Raw genomic sequence first — 20019 nt, forward strand, 5'->3', positions numbered from 1 at the left:
ATACGTGTAGCCAAAGTCAACGCGTGTCGGCTTAGAAAAACTCACAGTTGTAGCAACTGGCGCAGTTTTTTTTTTGGGCTTTTATTTTTATGATACCCTTGCATGTCGAGTGTCTAAAAGAAGTATAAGGCCACTTACCGAGAAGAGAGTATTATTATATATGGGTAGAGTGTTAAAGCGTCGACACTGCTATTTTGTTGTATTAGTTTTATTTTTTTGCGGGGGCCGTTGCCAAAGTAAGTAGCTTTGTGTACAGTTTTGTTGGCTTTTTTGACTGCTGTCGTCGTCTGACTGGAAGTTGGGACTCGGATTTGCAGTTGGAGTCTTACGATTTGATGGTCTGATTGCATTTGTGTAGTTGTTGTTGCTGCTACTCATCTGTGTGATTGCGAGGATGCACATTACAAAAAGACGCGGCGCGAGGGTAACGGTTTTTGTTAATGCACTAAAGACTGCGATAGTTTTGATACGATTGTGGGTTAATAAATGCATTTTGATTTCACTAAAAACATTAAATCAGAAAACCCTTTCATTTCTTTTTTTCACTAACGCCAATTTATATTTTTAAGGATATGGACACACTGATCATGCAGAGGCTCTCGTTAGTGTGCGTGCAAAGCAGTGTTGCCAGTTTAGCCTATTTTAGGCTAGATCTAGCCTATTTTTAAATGATCTAGCCTATAAAATTTGTAAATAGCCTATAGCCATAAATCTAGCCTATTTTTAAAAATAATTTATATTTTTTAATGTATTTGTGACCAACGAAAAGTTTTATTTTTGGTGTTCAATGTTTTGCTGGTTCTTTTTTGCCGATTGTTACGTGAACTTTATTCATATGATCGTGCTTTCTGATCGATAGATTTTTTGGATGGTGCGATATGTTATCGCATTATTTTATGTGATCAAGAGCAAGAACCGGAAATAAGGCAGGTTTGCGTTAATTTTGTGAAACGATTAATAATGCAACTCCGTGAAAGGTACGAATAAGCTGCAGTTGATTAGATTATCACTATATTTATAATACACTTTTCCATTTTAGACTTCCCGACAACTTCAATATTTTAGAGAAGGTCAATATATTTGCAGTAGATAATATACTGCGACCCCACAAAAATATATTTGATTTCATAAATATTTTTGAATATTTTAAAATAACTGATATCGATGAATTAAAATCACAATTGGACAAAATTCACCTGATAAAATGGGAAAAAAACAGAAGAATCGATGCAATTTTGGGCAGAGGTGCTAGCGTATAGAGACGCAGGAAACAACAACCCCTTTAAGGCGCTTGCATTATTTGCCATCCAGTTGTTTTCCCTGCCATGGTCCAATGCAGAGGTGGAACGAGTGTTCAGCCAAATGAACATAGTGAAAATTGCACAATAAAATGGTATTAAAAAGCTTGAATGCAATATTGAGCATAAGGTTTGTTTTTAAATTGTGTCAAACTTATTTATATTTTAATAATAATATATTTCAATGTTACAGATATGGGTTACGAAGACACAATGAATGCTGTCATACCTATTCGTTGCCACAAAAGCATCTTGCCCAAATTAAAAACAAAGACAAATATTTGAATGACGGGGAGAACGACGATATTGAAAGTTTGTTAACTTTTAATAATAAAAACATGAAAATTACTTTAATTTGGTAGATATTATTGAATTTTAATATAGAGCTTATTTTTCAGCATATTTTTCTGAATTTTAGCCTATTCTAGCCTATTTTTACCCAAAATCTAGCCTATTTGCGAGCTCAATACCTGGCAACACTGGTGCAAAGTGATTTACTGAGTTCCTCTACAAATAGCGCCACAATGTCTTAAGTGCGTTCTAAGCACGCAACAGTTGGGCCACTGTTCCAATTAGCATTTCATATTGGAAATGAGCACAATTTAAATCTTCGGGGACACACTGATCGATTGTGAATTTGCTGCTTGCGCAGAATAAACTACTAGATGATGACGACAAAATAGTATTAAACAATCAGATAGCATGTAATTGGATTTACCGTAATGTTTTTCCGTTAGTAAACACAAATTGCGAATGGTATGTGACATATTTGGGTGCATTTAAAGCTAGATACAATCGCACCACGTGCTTAAGAAAATATTTTCAATAAGATATGTTAATTGAGATTTGCAGCGATTGCATTAAAAGAAGTCAAATGTGCGTACTAATTTAATTGACAATTAACGAATTTCAATTATTAAACAAAAATGTTAATTTCCAATGTGCACCCGTCGGTTTAACAAACTTTATTGGTTTTGCATATTTGCCGCCAAAAATGTGGTAACACTAGTCAAAAAGTGCGCGTTTTCTTTTCGAGTGCGAAAATTATTTAATTCGGTTTCAAAGTGCGTAAAACGGTTCGATTAAATGATTAATTATAGTGCTTGCGTCGGTACAAGTGCTATATTTGAACGGTTTCATAAATTTTTGGTGTAGAATTAATAATACATCGACATTAACGTTTGCGAATAATTTGTATTGCGCATCGACAACTTGCGTTGAATGTGCCATTCACATTTAACGTTAACATTCATATGTTTGGGCGCCTAATGTCTAATAAGAGGTGTAACAAGTGGTAACGTTATATTGGGTTGTGTCCATAGCAGCCCCACTTGGAATGTGAGGTTTAACTTGACCTTGGAAGCTGAACAGCGCTTAGTCCAATTAGATGTTACACTTGATCGTGAAGAAGGGCTAAAATAAGATGCATTTTTGCAGCTGCAAATTTAATGTTAAACTTGTTGTTGAGCGGGTGCTGATAGTATAATAAATTTGGCAGCATCCTCATGACGTGACATAGAATAAGTAAGGTAAATACTATATGTGAGCACTTATCCCATTAGCAGAACTAATTAGCATGCCTTCTATTTACTCAGTCACAAATCGTCGGCATCTCTCAACATTGACAGCCAGGAAAATGCTAGAGGACAGTCTTTGTGTTAACGATACGAAAGATACGTCTTAAAACAAAAACGAAAGAAAAAACTTGGCAACCAACACTGTCCACTGTGCTCCAAAATGCACGCCCCTCGTACACACCCCCTGGCATAAATCTTTTGGAACACACAACGCTCTCGACATACACTTGAAATAGTCAATCAAGATGGATGAACTGAACGGATGAAGGGTGGAGGGGAGTGCGGGGGGTCGTTCCGAACGAGCCAAATCGCTTCGAACCATGGCGATCTATGGCGCGCATGAGCTCATTAGAAAATATGCGCGTAATTTGTGAGACATTTCGACTACACAACATTTGTGGCTATTTTTGAATTGGTTCGTGTGCTGCTGCTGCTGTTGCTGCTGCCGTTGCTTGCTGCTTCATTGAAATGTGTCAAGTGGCATGGTGGCATGTTGTGGAGCCAACGAGAGCACTGGAGGGAAACGCACTTGAAACTTGGCTACCAGCATTGACCACCAATCAAATTGAAGCGGCGGCTCATCTAAAGCGGCACTAAAAAAGGCAACATCAACAACATTGTGAGTGGGTCGAAAGCTGCGCGCGCGTTACGCCCACATCGGTCAAATGGCTAGCAAAACAATAATGAAAAACTTCCAAATCACGCAACAACAACAATATATAATAATAATAATAGCTAAGAGCAACAAGAGTAGCTGCAAACAGAACAATAAACGGCATAAAGTTGATGTAAATTATTTGACTACCAAATTTAGTTGGAAATCTTGTGATCTGCGCTGTTTGCTGTTTGAAATACACTTGCCGCAAAACCAAAAGTCCTAGAAACTAAGCAACAAACTTTGTGCCACATGACATGACATGACAACCACAAAAAGTGAGCGTGTGGAAAATGAATGTTAATTTTTTTGAAGTAAGTAATCAACTTTTGATTTCATACCTAATCCTAATTCATTTGAATATGCTAAAGATATACTAATTTATCGCAACAATATTAGAAATGCAACTAACTAACTAATGCAACTAACTATAAGCTATAATATATTATTTTATTTATTGTTTATTAATCATGTCATATTGCTTAGTATATAAATTGCTTCTTAATCACTTTTTATTTTCAGACGATTACTCAGTGAAAATTAATTGGAATTATACTATTGCAAGCCAGCTTGACACTATCGAAAAGTGACTAAAGGTAATAAATACTTTGAATGCTTCATTATACTAATGTACTAATTTAAAATTCTTTTATTCTAGTGTCACACTACAATGGGTGAGTGGATGTAATCGTATTAATTATGATCTTCATTATTTATAAAGTTGGAAGTGCAAATATTCAAATAGGAGATTATCTACTTCAGACAATCGTTGTATAATTTCCTTATTGCCTTACATAGTGTATTCACTATTCCTTATACATTTGCTTGTTGGAGAAAAAGTCATATTTGTCATATTTGTAAACCATCTGTAAGGCAAAGTAGTGTCTCGGCCCACGATGGACGCGAAGTCGAGCGCTCTCTACAGTGAAGCACTAACAAAACGGACGGTGAGCAGTGACTGACATTTCGCCTCAAATCTCAAATGTCAGATGATTGTGTGACTCTGAATCTGAATCTGACTCTGACTCTCTGTGGCATGACAGTTCAAATGTGCACGAGACCATTTTGGTTGCTGTCGCAGTCGCTGTCTCTTTGTTGTTGTTGCTGTTGTTGGTGCTTGGTTGATTGTGCCATTTTTTTATGGTTTACGTTTTTTTTGGGGGAGGTTTGTTGGTTGCTTTGCACACACACTGTATGAATATCCATTGAGCTTGTCAGACGGCCAAGAGCGTGATGAAGTGCTGAGCTATGAAACTGGCGCTCGAATCTTGAGCCCTGGAGTTTGTTTATGCTGCCACACATTTGAAGCGCCCTGAGAGAGCGTTGCAATTGTTGTTGTTGTTGTTGCTCTAGTGTGGTTGCTGCAAATTGTGATTGTTGTTGTTGTTGTTGTTGCTGTTTGTGTACCGGAAACCCGCTGCGACAGCCTATAATTTGCAAATTTAATTTGCAACACACGCCAACATGTGACCCCAAAAAGAGCAAAATGTTATAAATAATATGCAGTTGCCAGTTGCCAGTTGCAAGTTGCAAGTTACCAGTTGCCTGTTGAAGCTGTTGCTGGTAGGTGTTCAGCGGTGGCTTACCTTAAACTAGAAATGCACAACTTATGAATGGAGCTCTGCGACTCATGAATGAATTTAATTCAAACTACATGCTGAGTCTCTGACTGAGACTTGGGGCTGGGCGAGATCATGTCTCTCGGTTGGCAGCGAATATTTTATGCAAATCCCAAAAAAAAAAAAAGTTTTTGCGGTTTTGTTTTGTTTCTTTTTTGCAAATCAAACAAAATCAAACAAATTTCAATGTTGTTTATACGCTGCTTGATTTAATGAATCGTTTTGTGGTTTTCTATTTGTAATATTTTTTTATTTGATTTTTGTTTCTTTAATTTGATATTTTGTTTTTCGAGTAGTCGCTACGTGGGTTTTGTGGCGTCTACTGCGTGGGGGGGAGAGAGAGACTCATCTTCAGTTGTTCAGAGATGTTTATCTGGAGTAGCTAAAAAGAGACACGACGTTTATCTTTGATGACCTGAAACCATTCATTTTTCTCAATTCGCTTCTCGATCCATTCACTACCGATATATAGAGTAATGGGTGAAGTTAAATCCGATTCGGCATCATCATTACCATTCCTCATCTCATGGGACATCATTATGTCGATGACAATGATGCAGTGCAGAAGATTCAGGGCTCCACTTAACAGGGCACAAATCGATTGACCACGCATAAATCGAAAATATGGATGCACCTTTTGATTTGTCTCTATAAAATTTCGCGATGCACTGTTTTCCGCATCCCACATGGTTGCCAGCGATAGGACGATGTTCAGGAATGAATTGAGACCCGTGCGTATTACTTCTAGCCATGGCTTTGGCAGATTCCCCGTGCATATGCTTATGCTTTGGAAGAGTGTGAGAACCGTGAGGAATTGAAATATTATGGAAAATATATATTGTTGTAGTTCCTCTTTGAGCAAATCGTTTTTCTCGGGCAAATTGATGAAGGTTCCAACGTGATATCGTATCGTATATAGATTGAGTATCGTTTCGACAGTATAGAAAAACAATAGAATAGCGCGCATTTCACTTTACCGATCGAAATTTTCATTTTCGATTTATGTTGACATTGTATTTGATGGGTACTTTGCTTATGAACTTGGCCAGATTTCTTCCGATACATCAAATGGTTCAATTATCCTCAGCAGACTTCTTAACATACTCACAAGAGGGAATTCCATTTAAGGCAATAAATGTAAATATATTTTTGTCTTTACTAATAATAACTGACAAATCATAGAGAAATTTGTGTTTGTTTCGAATTAGATCAAGCATTGAATCCAGCTTTTCCCCAACTGTCTAACAAAAGTCTCCAAATTTGATATGCAATTATTGCACTCGACATTGAGATCAAGCACAATAATTCACAAGAACATAAATTCAACTTATGCACATTTAAAAGAACTGCATTTGGCTGCTTAAACCTTATATACGTGCCTATGTATTACAATTTCAGTGGTTTAACTTGCTGCAAGCAGCCTGTGAGTGGCACCCACACAATCAACATAAATACATACATAAGTATTACTTTGGGGGGCACCTGAGCTATGACTCTATTTTTAGACACATGATGCCAAAGCGTTCACTTTGAAAGTCGTTAAAGAGATATACACAAATTATAACTAAAGTTAAGTTAAATGCAAACAGCCGAACGAAAAACCACAAAAAAATCAACCAACAACAAAATTAAAAAAAAACTGCCCACGTGCTTGCGGTTTGTGTCAATCGTATAAAATACATTTGATTTGAATTCGATTGGGACAACGGACAGCAGACAGCCGTCTAGAGTTCGAGACTGGCGCCAGTCTCAATCCCATGAAAACAGGTGACAATGCAAAAAAAAATAAAATAAAATGAGCAACAAGTGCTAATAGAAGTTATACCCTGTAATTAAAATAGTTACTACTTAGGAAGTCTATTTGAAATGCTCAATAATTAGGTTTTTATTGTGATCTTACAAATTGTAATTAAGATAGTTAATACTTAGGAAGTCTATTTGAAATGCTCAATAATTAGGTTTTTATTGTGATCTTAAAAATTGAATAGTTATCAAGCGATTGCGGTGAAATTTGTGAAATATAAAGATCATAAGATAATCTTTTTAATTTCAACATTTATAATTGGGATATTAAAAATATTAAATTATTGAGGTATTGTGGTGAAATTTGTAGGATATAAAGATCGTAAGATAATATTTAGATATGTGAAGGTTAAGGCCATAACTTCAAAATTTCTAATCGTTATATTACAAATAGTTATACGTTATATTACAAATACTTTTACATTTATAGAGGTATTGTGGTGAAATTTTCAGAATTTAAAGATCATAAGATGATATATCGATATGTCTAGAAGAAAGATAATATCTTAAAATCGTCTTATTGTGATATTAAAAATATTGAACAGATAACATCAATCTTTTACAACTCTCAAGAGATTGTGATGAAATTTTCAGAATCTAAACATGACTAGGTACTCTTTAAATATATTTAGAGTAATGGCAAATTTCAAATCTGTGCATTTTATGGGAATTTATAAAAAGTAAAAACAAATGTTTCGGTTTTTGTTAAAATTATTGAAAATTCAATAGTAGTAATCATTTCATAACAACTTTTACATCTCTTAAGCGATTGTAATGAAATTTTCAGAATATAAACATGAGTAGATATTCTAACGATACGTCTGGGGTGATGACAATAACTGTGAATTTTACGTAACTTTATAAAAAGTAAGAAATTTTCAATTTTTGTTATAACTATTGAAAATTAAATTTAAGACCATCCCATAAAAACTTGAACAGGGTATCTAATGAAGTAAATAAACAAATTTTAAAGTTATAGATAGAAATGAATACAACTCGATCAGCGATCCATGCATGGCACACTTTTCCGACCCACGCGCATTATGCTAATAATCAAAAAGCTAGAGATTTAGTTGCTACCACCATTTGATGATGAACTGTGACAAATCTTTTGGATTTGGCGAACTCGCGTTGCCTTAACTTGTGCAACGAGACGAGGCAACGTTGCAACTGCAATTCATCAGCTGAATTGTGCCACCAACAAAGCCAAGCCAAAGAGTCAGAGAAGAGAAGAGCAGAGAAGAGAGTTGAGAGCCGGCAGCAAATGCCATTCAACATTTGCCATGTAAATGGCAATTAAGTTGCCGTCATCGTCATCTCGTCGTCTCGTGAGGTCTTGTGAACTTGTGAACCACAGACGATGCTGTGATGCAGCGATGATGCGGCCACGGCCAAAGGCAGTAAGGCTGTCTAGGAGGAAGTCGTCTATGGCCAGTTGCAGTTTCCTTTTGCTCATTTCCATTTGGCCAGACTCTCTCACTGCACACACACACACACACACACAGAGTGCAATTAATCGCCGCTCAACTGGCGCACTGATTGCAATTAATCTTCATTAAAGGCTGAGCAGGCGCGGCTAGCAATCAACGCGGGAGGCAAAGTGAGATGGAAGAGAGAGTGAGGCAAATGTCCTTTTTGGCCCAAGTGTTTGACATGGCGCGAGAAGCACGCTTAGATCCTTTACAAACCAATTTGGTGATCATTGTCGTGAGCTGTTTGCTGCCACAATAACAACAGCAACAGCAACAATTGGCAACTGGCAACCGGCAACTGAAACTGCATGCGACAGCAACAACATTCAACTGACCGCACAGCAATCACCTTAATTAAACATTAGGCAAGCCTCACTTGGCTTGGGAAGTCGGTAGTCGTAACGTCCCAGTTGCAGTTGCAACAATTGTTGTTGCTATTGTTGTTGTTGCTGTTGTTGTGCCTGGTGTTGGAGCTGAGCTGAGCTGAGGCTGTTGCTGTTGCTGTGGTGTGGTCCATGTCAGCGATTTCCGTTGCACAAAAGGCGCAAAGGTTGCCCCAGCAGTGATTGTCGCCTTAATTTTCTTGCAGTTTTCTTGGCTGTTGCATTCGCATGTTGCTGCCAGTTGTTGTTGTTGTTGTTGTTGTGTTGCTTGCCCCAACGTCGACGTCGACATCGTTGACAAACGCTGAAAGGCATTGTGTGTGTGATTTTTCATTGGAAAACGATCACCTAGCTTGATTTGGCTGGGCCAAAAGTGCCAAATGGGCGAAAGAAAAATACAACAGCAGAAAAAAAAGCCAATGAAAAATCTCAAAAACGGGTCACGTTATTAATTGGTGAACCTTTTTTTTTGCCACACACAGATTTATGAATATTGATTGCAACTTGGAAGTGCAACACATTGTCTCTGTGGCCCTGGACTGTCACACAACACTCAGATTGAGTCAGCTTCCTGTCGATTAGGGTCACTCAGCTGTCCGTGTGTGTGTGTGTGTGTGTGTGTTGTATGTGAGTTTGTCTCATTGCAATTGCGTTGCTCGCTGCTGATCGGTCAGCCGGGGTCATTTCCTGACTAATTAGCGATTGCCATCACAGATTTGCTGCTTTTCTCCCTCCCTCCCCCTGCAATCAACTTTACCCCGGCGCCGTTTCTGTTTCTTTTTCTGTTTTTGTATTTGTTTTTTTCTGCTACTGCTTCATTCGGCAATTAAGCGCCGTCGTATATTTATGATATTAATTAATTAAGGCAATTTGTGTGCATCTTGGAGATACGAAATGTGAGAAACTCTCGTATTTAACAGCCCAGCAAGTACTCTTGAAAAGGGGGAAAACTGGCGTCTGAATCTGTAGACAGAGTAGCGAAATGTAGAAATTAAATAACCTTGTTAAAAAGTAATAACAATAAAGCAAACAAGAATAAGTCTGGCTTTTGCGAACTTGAAAATGTTTACTTTGCTGGTTAATTTCTTTGAAATATTGTTTAGTCTTTTTGAGTATAATTTTAAATAAGACATATAAATTGCATAAGTAGCAGAGTAGTCACATTTCTATTCTATTTCTATCGCATCTGTAGTTTAGTTTCAAATACATGATTGGTAGTCCTTAAAATAATATCATATAGAATTGACAATTTAGATTTAATGAAACCAAATCCTATCTGTACTATTTTATACTCTGTACCCATAGAACTTTATTATATTATAACTTTGTGCCTGCATGAAATGTACGTAACTTTGACTAAAGCGTTTAATTTTTATTAATTGTGAAATATTTCTTTACAATATTGTTTAGCAATATTGCTGGTAATTTGATATAAAGAATTCAAATCCCATCTTTATTTCATTTCAAAGTTGCATTTAAAAGTTGCTTGTTGGAATATCCCCATTCAAACAATCAAAGATATTATTTCATATATCGATAACTTTAGTATAAGTTCTATACAAATGAGCTGATCACACTAGGACTTTCTCTTTCCATTTTGATCCAAATTTAAATGTGAATATGGTGCAGTGTTGCGGTTAAAAAATAATTAAATATTGAAAATTCAATATTAAAAATATAAATATTAAAATTGAAGTACGTTTCTTCTTATTCAGGAATACAGAGTTCAACAAGTATTGATAATAAAATCATCTGAGGAATTAAATCACAAATGCAGTTTCGTTTCAATTAAAATATAACATAGATATTCACTTTTGCTTTCAGTTCTATTTAAACTTGATTAGAAATAAGTACACTTGCTCAAATATATGTTATATGTAAAATTTCTTTAAAGTTTGTCTAGTGGTAATGATAATAATTTGATTGGAAGATTCTAAATCACCTCTGAAGTGTAATTTGAACTTATTTATTGATATTCACTTTCGCATAGTTCTATTAAAACTTGCTTTGAAATATGTAAACATTTCTTTAAAAGTTTGTCTACTGTTATTGGTAATAATTTGATTGGAAGATTCTCAATCATATCTCTCGTAATTTCAAATAAAATATTGATATTTGCTTTTGCATTGAGTTCTATTAAAACCGCTCTAGTTGTCTGGGCATTTCCCTTGGATCTTTCGTGCGATAAAAAAGTCAATATTGATGCCAACATTGACACACTTTGGGTGGTCTTGGCGCTGACTTAATTTTGGCAAACCGCAAAGAGAGACGAGGCCCAGCCCAACCCAAAAGCGGCAGCGGCAGACGAGTAATCGATGGAACGTGTGACGGCAACGACACCGACAATCGACAACCGACAACCGACAGACGACAGCACATGCATTGCAAGTGGGCAAAGAGTGAGGGGTGATCATGCGGATCGAGGGGTTGGTGGGGCAAGTGGAGAATTGGACCGAGCTGGGGCCAACACCTGTTGCCCCATTGCCATGGCGACACAACGTTAAGGGCCGCTGTCGTTTGTCGATGCCGTCGGCAATCGTCGACGTCGTTGTTGTTGTCATCGTTGTTGTCGCTGGCTGGCTGGTTGTAGTTGCCGATGCGCGCTGCATCATTTGCAAATTCAATTTCAAGTTTTTGGCAGCATTTCAAAAAGAGTCGTCGCACTCTATGCGATGTTGTGTGTGGTGTGTGAGAAGCGAATGCAAAACGCGTGCAAATGCTCCAATGTGACGGCGACGGCGGCGGCGCCACAAGCGATGTCAAAAATTACAAGCGAACGGCATTAAAGTGCGCAAAATTTTATTTAATTTATTGAGCCATTAGAGGAAGAGTGAGAGAGACACCACACATGCGACACATGGAAGAGTGGAGTAGGGAAGCGATGAGGAGAGGGGAGAGATCAACTTTGGCTGTCAGCTCATTCATAGATTAATTTTGGCAATTTATAGCCAGTGAGATAGTTTTGAGTAACTGCAGCATGGAGACTGCGGCCTGTCGCCAGAGAATTATGCAATGAGACGGGGCGCCACAAGTTGCAATATATACTGCAAAATACACACACTGCAACAACCTGGCGACAGAGACGACTAAATATCATTATGAATACACTTGGATCGTAGAGATCTTATGAAGACTTTACTCAAGTTGATTAGAAGCTAAGAAAGTGAAGTTAGAAGGTAACATCAATTAAGAATTTGATTGGTTTTGAATTTCTTGCTTGTTTATTTGTTTACGGTGATTTTATTATTTTCCCTTTTTATACTATACGCTACCCATAGGGTAAAAATGGTATTATAACTTTGTGTCATCAGGAAATGTATGTAGAAGAAGAAGTCATCTCCGGCTCTATAAAGTATATAAATTTTTGATCAGCGTCAACAGCCGATAACAATTAAATAAGTTATTTAGGAAGTACTTTTTATTAGGGGGAAAGTGCCTAATTATTTGCTGACAATCCGGTATATTTTTCATTCTAAGGTATATTTTGAATGTAGTACTATATCAATATACCAAATATGGGCAAAAACACCTACTTACTACGGGTCTGAGTTGCTTTGTCTGACAGTATTTTGCACTCTGTGGTATATTTTGAACTCAGTATTATATACTACATTTACCAAATATAACTTTTGGTATATTTTTAGTATCTTTTTGGGATATTAATTTGGTTTTTCTTTTATTTTTTAATGGGGTGGGTTGAGTGTTTTAGACTTTAAACAAACAATAAGAAAGTTTTTTGTATGCAGAAGCTGATCAGAAGATACATAAGTAAATGATGCTAGAAGATGTTTCAATATAAGTTTCGTTTTATCAAGTCAACTGAGAGCTATTTTAATTGCTCCAAAAGTATTTAAATGTTTCTAAAACTCAGTTTTAAATTACGAAAATAGTGGTTCAAAGTTCGTTGTTCGATATTTCAAGCTTCAAGTCAAGTTTTGCATTGTTTTCTATCATTCTAAATGTTTTTTTTCAAAGCTCACAAGTTTGTAGCATTAAAAGAACAACATTTTATTTGAATTTGCTCAGCAAAAACATATCCAATATATGCCCCGAATTTAAGAGTATTTCAGCTGCGACTTCCACGGAGTCTACAATAAAATCATGTTAACTTTTTATGTGAATGTGGCAGCTACAATTATGAATGCGTCTGCGGCACTCGCCTATGACAACAATTCACACTCGACTGAAGTTAATTATTAATTAAACGTTGCGTTTGCTGGCTCAATATCTCAACTTTTTATTATATGTTATGTGTATTGTATGATGACTCACCTGTGCCATTGCTGCCAAACCAAAGGGCCACGAGGTCCTCGTTTGGCGGCGTGTGATGATAATGATTTCCGTAGAGATAAGGATTCGGATAGTCGAGAAGAACGCGGCGCGAAGCAGGCGAAGATGTCTCAGCTGTGAGAAGAATGCAATGATCAGTCAATGATAAAACTCTTCAGCCAGAAGTTAACTTACCCTGAGCTAATTGTGCAGCATACTCCGATGCTTTCTGAAGATTGATGCGCGGTCGCGGCTTGGCGAGAGTTTGCAATTGCTGTTGTTGTTGGTGTTGTTGATGTTGCTGATCTTGCGAGGGATTATTGGCTGCTGCAGCGGCGGCTGCCGAGGAGTCTAGCAGCAACTGTTGCACCTGTAATATGTCCACGTATTCGTCGAGTTCAACTCCTGTGGCATCCTTCCCAGCTGTGGTCGGGTGATGCAAATAGTTTGATGCCACTTGAGATGTTGCAATCCCGTTGTTGTTATTATAATACCCTAGAGCGGAGGTTGGACCTGCCACAATCGGTGGCGGTGGCACAGCTGGTGTGGCAAACTGCAAGGGATTGCGACTGAGCTGCGGTGTTGTGGGTGTATTAAGCGAATCCTGTGCTGCCGTTGGCGTTGTGGGCAACAGGCTTAAGCCTGGCTGTGTTGACTGTGGCAATATTGGTGGCGCGGTTGCAGTTGCTGTTGTTGCTGCGGCGAGTGCAGGTGGCGAGGGCGTGGCTGTGTTGTTGGGATCTGTTACCGTTGTGGAATGCTGCTGGCTGCTTATCAATTCATTCTGACGCCTCATTGTCAGCAACATTTTTGTGACTGTTCAACGCGTTGTCAACGTACGAAAACGAAAATATCGCGAGAAGATTCGAAACGATAATGGAAACAAAACGGAAACCGAACAAAAAAGAAAAACTTAAATGCATTAAATGATATGACTCCATTGGTTTTTTTTTGCAGATTGGACACAATTATTGAATTCGTGTTTTAACACGATTTGTGATTTGATTTACACATTTTTGATTGGTTTTCTTCACATTTGCATTGATCCTCTTGGGTTTTGGTTGGATTGGTTTTCACTTTGCTTTTGAATTCTATGTCAGCGAATCAGTCTTTACGTTGTATTCTTTTACTACAAATTTGATTGACTTGCGCAGAGATCTGAAAAGAAAAGAAGAAAAGGAATTAGATTGGTTATTTTGTTTGTATTTTGTAAGATGATATTTTAGAGGTCATTAAAATGATAATTGGTTATTTTTTGTTTGTACTTTTTAAGATGATTTTTAAGAGATCATAAAATTGATCATTTTCTTAATATATTATATATCCGATATATGGTCTAACTATATATATTCTTGCTTATACCTTTGAAATATGCTTATAGATTTTTGGAGAGACCTGATTAATAGAATTGTTTCAAATATTCCTGACGATGTACTTTATAATTACCTCTTTAATCTCTTCATTCAAGTTTGCTGTTTAGTTTATATTTTTATATATATTTTTTCGATTATAATCTTAGCGAATATAATACACAAAACACATCAAAAATTGTTGGACTTACAAGCTTAAATCACACACAGATCAAAAGATTTACAAATATTTGACTTTATATATATATAAATATGCATATATAATTGGATATATTTTCACTACAAAATTGACCATCAAAATGTGTAAATATTTCTATTAAGATAAATGGTTTTTTATTAAATAAATTCTTTTCAAAAACTTTAGCACTATTTGTAGAAATGCCGGCGGCAATTTATTTTCTATTTAATATTCGCACATAAAAAGTTTTTTTTGGCACAAAAATACAATTTTCTTTTTATACATATATCGTGTTGTATACTTTGATATGCAGTTTAACTTTTAGCTGCGAAATGATTTTCAAAAAATTTGTATTTTGAAGTTTTTTGTTTTGTTTTGTATTTATTTTGCAAAAATATTTTGAATATTTTTGATTGACGGACGCCGCGCGGGTGGTGAAAAAAAATGTGAAATCGAAAGCAGCCGAGACGAGCTGTTGAGCCGTCAATGCGCTACTGGCACGAGCGGTGAAAATTGAAAATGAAAATGGAAAACTCGGCATCGGTGAAAAATCATCGTATCAGCCAGAGCAGCGATGGCAACAACAACAACGCGACAAGGCGGCAGATGCGGCAAATCGGCTGCGTCGGCGTCAACGTCGTCGTCGTCGTCGTCGGAAACGAAACGAGAAATGCCCGAAAAGTGTTTTCTGTGTTGTCTGTTGCCTCGTCATCAGCATGAGACGAGAGCAACAAATTGTATCAATGTAATTGTTGCTTTTGTTGCGTTATGCCATTTATTTATTTTATTTTCTTTTCTGTTCCTTAATGCTTTATGGCACCTCTCTTTCGGAGGTGGTGGTAGAGAGAGACTTGTGAGCAAAGAGAGTGAGAGTAAGAAACCGGCATTTCCGATTTGTTGTTGCTCCGGTCGCCCATCAACGACAGGCTCCACTGCTTAAGCAAAAAGCCGTGTGGGCTTTTATTTTTTTTGCCGAGAGTGTGAGTGAAAGAGAGAAGCCCAGAGATTGCAAAAGAGAGTGTGAGAGAGAGAGAGTGAGTGGCATATGTGGGTGTATTGAGAGTTGACCTAACAAATTGTCACAGCTAATTAAAAGAGAGCGTGAGAAGCAGTTCTCTTTATCACTCCCTCCCCGTGATGAGAGAAATGGGAGAAATTCCGTTACGCTACGGCTACGTAATAGTTTGGCAATCTGCGTATAGAGAGACGTGTTTGGTATGGCAAATAAATAGCGTCATATGCCGCTTATCTATAGGTAAATTGCTTTCACTTTTCTAGCATTTTGAGTAGAAACATCGTTTCATAATTGCCAATTATCGTATTGAATGACGTCAGTTGCATGGTGCGTATGCGTAATTCTCGATATTAAGTATACGCACAGTAGCAGCTCGTTCAGGTTGTTGATGATGATGAGTCGTAAAAATTGAAAACAATAGAACTCTATTAAACAGATGGCAAAATGAACGAATGTATCATGGAATATTCTCGAGTTCGTTAAAAAAAAAAAAAATGTTCGCCTCCTACTTGTGTTTAGTGAATTAACTTTACCGATATTGTGTGTCGACATTTAATAAAAGTCAAAAGGGAATAGAAGTTGCCCTTTTGACCTGATGATTTCCACGAAATGCAAACACTTCAAAAGTCAGCAAAACAGACAAATATGCAAAATGTTGCCACCCACAGTTGAAGCAACAGCAACAGCAGCACTGGCAACATCAGCAGCAGCAGCAACAACACAGTAGCAACAACTATAGCAACGGCAATTAGAGTTGCAAGCGAGGCAACAACGCCAAAAGGAGCCACATCCCCCGTGTTTGACATTTAAAGGTCAAAGGTTCAGCATCAATCAGTAAACGCAACGAGAGTGAAATATTAGGACTGTCAAAACAAAAGCGAAAAACTGAGACTACTACGGCCTGCCTTTTTGGTTGGTGTTGCTGTAACAGGCAGCACCGTATCGTAATAATCGCATGAAAGGACAGACAGGAGGACGACAGCAACAACAAGAACAACAACAACTACTGACAACAACAATAAATCAAGCTGAACATAGCTTCAACATTAAGGATAACAGCAGAAGTAAATTTGTGCTGGCATTTCAACTTGTTGATTCGTCGCTTGCCAGTTGGCATTTTAGATCCAACGACCAAAAACAGGTGGGTGGCCAAACTCCCAACTCTCGACTCCCCAAAAATATTTTGTTTTTGTTTCACGGAAAATATTTCCTCTGGGGGCGGGCAATGAAAATGCTTGACTCGACTGCTAATAGATGCGATTAAACGCCCACATGCTGAAGCAAAAATTGAGCAGGGTCCTTGGAGAGAGAGAGCAAACGACTGAGACTATTAGCTACCCTGTAAATCACATTAAAGGGGTGTCAGTTACTCTATATAATACATTCAAATGGGTTACATTTGAGTTTTCTTTTCCGTCCAGTCTGTCCTTTAACTGGGAATTTTTTCGCTGTTTGATTCTTACTCCCACATTAGCAAGTGGGCAGCTCTTCATCATTAAGTGGGCAGTTCGGGAAAAAAAGGGGCACATTCAATGCTCTATTGTTATTAGCTTATGTGATTTCGAATTAAAAAGTAAAGCTATCTTAAGATCGAATATAATGGATGTGTGTTAAATGTTACGGAAAAGTTTACTGTGAAAAATCAAAAGCAACTTTTCGGGGCAATTTCTGAGAAAACTATCGAAGGGATCTGGGGTCTTAAATCTGCCCACTTTCTATACCAAACTGTTTCAAGCGTTGGCTAGACAACTACATACATATAGCAAATTATTGTTGGAGTTTGGCAAAAGACGGCGAGGGATTTGCAGGCTCCCAAATATATGTTGTTGTTGCTTATTACTTGATGGTACTTTGACCTTTGCGGTTAGCTGCCTGCCTGCCTGCTTGCTTGCCTGGCATGTGTGTGGGTTGGATGGGTATGGATGTTGCCATGACAGCGCAACAGGAGCAACAGGAGACAGTTGTGTACGTGTGTGTGTGTGTGTGTGTGTGTGGGGATAAGGATAGCAACTGTTGCTGTCGCTGTCATTGTCGATGGGAGTGTAAAATGGCGGCAAATGCCAGCGCTCTGGCACGGGAATGAATTATATGAATGAATGAATGAGTGAATGAAATTGCAGGAATCAATGAAAAAGCTCATGTGACGTCACATTGACAAAAACTTGCCACACGCCTCGAATTTCATTCAATGAAAAAGCCTCTTGAGAATATAATCGAGAACCAGAGAAAGATAAAGACAGGAGAGAGAGAGAGAAAGTTTCTTTATTTCCTGACCGTTTCAACTTTGGTATTTGTTGGTGTGCTGTCTGTATTCACAAGTGTATTCGATGTTATTCAAATGTCAAATTCAACTGAATATTGTGTCTCTCCAAAACAGAACACACACATGTTGCACACAGACTCGAGTGAGTTGTGGCCGTAAAACTGGTTGAAACGTTATTTAATTAGCACTTTTTGCGCTTGTTGCCTGTTGAAGTTGTAGATTGACCTTTGACACCGGCTGCCACACGCGTGTTGTATGACATTTGGCATTTACGAATGTTGTGTTTATGTGTGTGGTTGCTTGAGTGGAAAACGTAGCGTAGAATGTTGCACATACACACACAATTGTGGAGGCGTAGCTGCGGCACACATAATTGCCGAGCTAATTGATTTGCTACACGGTTATTCGCCGTGTTAACAAATCTCTCTGAGCAATGTTTTTAGATTTTAAATAATTTCAAAAAAGAAAATGTGTATGCCACTGACATATTCTTTTATGTTTTTAAAATCTTTATCTTAATTATATTTATTCCTATTCTAAACAGTCCTATATTGGTTCTCATATCTACAGTTGTTCAATACTGTGATTTTGGTTTTCTAAACTAAAGTTATTCAACACTGTGATTTTCTTTCTTTTCTTTTTTTATCTTTAGTTATTCAACACCGTGATCTTCGTTATTCTATCTCTTAGTTGTTTAATAATGTAATTTTCGTTCTCCTATCTATAGTTGTTCAACACTTTGATTTTCAATCTCCTGTCTATAGTTGATCAACACCGTGATCTGTCTATAGTTGATCAACACTGTGAGCTTATCTATAGTTGTTGAACACTATAAATTTGGTTCTCCTATCTATAGTTGTTCAACACTGAGATATTTGTTATCCCATCTCTAGTTGTTCAACACTCTGATCTCGTTCTCCTATCTATAGTTGTTAAACACTGTAATTTTGGTTCTCCTATCTATAGTTGTTCAACACTGTAATTTTCGTTCTCCTATCTATAATTATTCAACACTGAGATTTTCGTTATCCCATCTCTGGTAGTTCAACATTGTGATTTTCGTTCCTATCCTATCTCTAGTTGTTCAACACTCTGATCTCGTTCTTCTATCTCTAGTTGTTCAACACTCTGATCTTATTCTCCTATCTGTAGTTGTTCAGCACTGTCATTTTTGTTCTCCTATCTATAGTTGTTCAACACTGTGATTTATTTCCCTAAGCACACTTTTATTCTTGTGCTTACTTTTAGGCTTTTCAAGTACTCAAAATGCATACGCTTTAGTTTTCCAGTGTTTAGTGCGATCTTGCAATAAAAATTATCATTAAAATCCCGCATAAATCATAAATAATCCGCCAAATGAAATGGCCATAAACAGCGGCAGATGGAGAAGGAGAAAGAAGACGAGTTGTGCAACTGCCTCTTGGCTGCCCATTAATAGACTTGTTTAGATGTCAGCTAAGCCCAAGCTCAGGCAATAGACCCCTTTGGAATAGTACCCGACGAGAGACCGAAGCTACTTACCCGCCATAAAAAGGCAATCAGATGTCGTCGATGCCACAGCGATCTGCAGCGATGTGAGATGCACGCAAGCCGGGGCAAGAGGGCAGGCGATGCGATCCTCGCTAGTCGAATCAAGATATAGCGCGCGTAAATAAGAAGTTTTCAGCGGCAAAGAACCACAGAGAGACAGTGTGAGAGAGAGAGAGAGTGAGATGGCACGCGCAAGAGATAGAAAGAAGTTGCAAGCGATCTGCGACTGCGTTTGTAATTAATTACAAGGCGGGCCAAAACTGGCGACGCACGCGCGCAAGCTTGACTTCAAACCTTGGCAAAAAAAACCAACGTTGGACGTGGACTCTCCAAGCGAGATGGCCAAGACGCGATAAGACAACAGAGCGACGGCGACGGCGACGTGCAACGTGCAACTTGAAGCTAGTCAAAGGATGCGCGCCGGCTACTGCGATTACGCGATGCGGCAGCAGAGCGAGAACAGAGAGCGAGAGAGATAAGCGATAAGAAGTCGCGATTCGAGAGTCGAGACACACAGTCGAAGATTATGCAATTTTGATTTGAAACACGCTATTTGGGGACCAAGAGAGAGAGAGTACACACACTGA

At 37.8% G+C, this 20019-nt stretch overlaps 1 protein-coding gene across 1 annotated transcript in view; it reads right to left on the reverse strand.

The window, feature by feature from the left end:
• The window catches only part of LOC132786283 (homeobox protein 5), a 59938-nt gene extending 40359 nt beyond the window's left edge, over window positions 1-19579 (reverse strand). Inside the window, exons 1-3 of the mRNA XM_060792776.1 lie at window positions 19424-19579; window positions 13272-14234; window positions 13080-13211 (exon numbers count right to left, since the gene is read on the reverse strand). Coding sequence (XP_060648759.1) covers window positions 13080-13211; window positions 13272-13884 — 745 coding nt within the window. The 5' untranslated portion in view covers window positions 13885-14234; window positions 19424-19579. The remainder of the gene's footprint in view (window positions 1-13079; window positions 13212-13271; window positions 14235-19423) is intronic.
• Between the last annotated feature and the right edge of the window lie 440 nt (window positions 19580-20019).

The sequence above is a fragment of the Drosophila nasuta genome, chromosome 2R, assembly GCF_023558535.2.
Source record: "Drosophila nasuta strain 15112-1781.00 chromosome 2R, ASM2355853v1, whole genome shotgun sequence".
Taxonomy (NCBI): domain Eukaryota; kingdom Metazoa; phylum Arthropoda; class Insecta; order Diptera; family Drosophilidae; genus Drosophila; species Drosophila nasuta.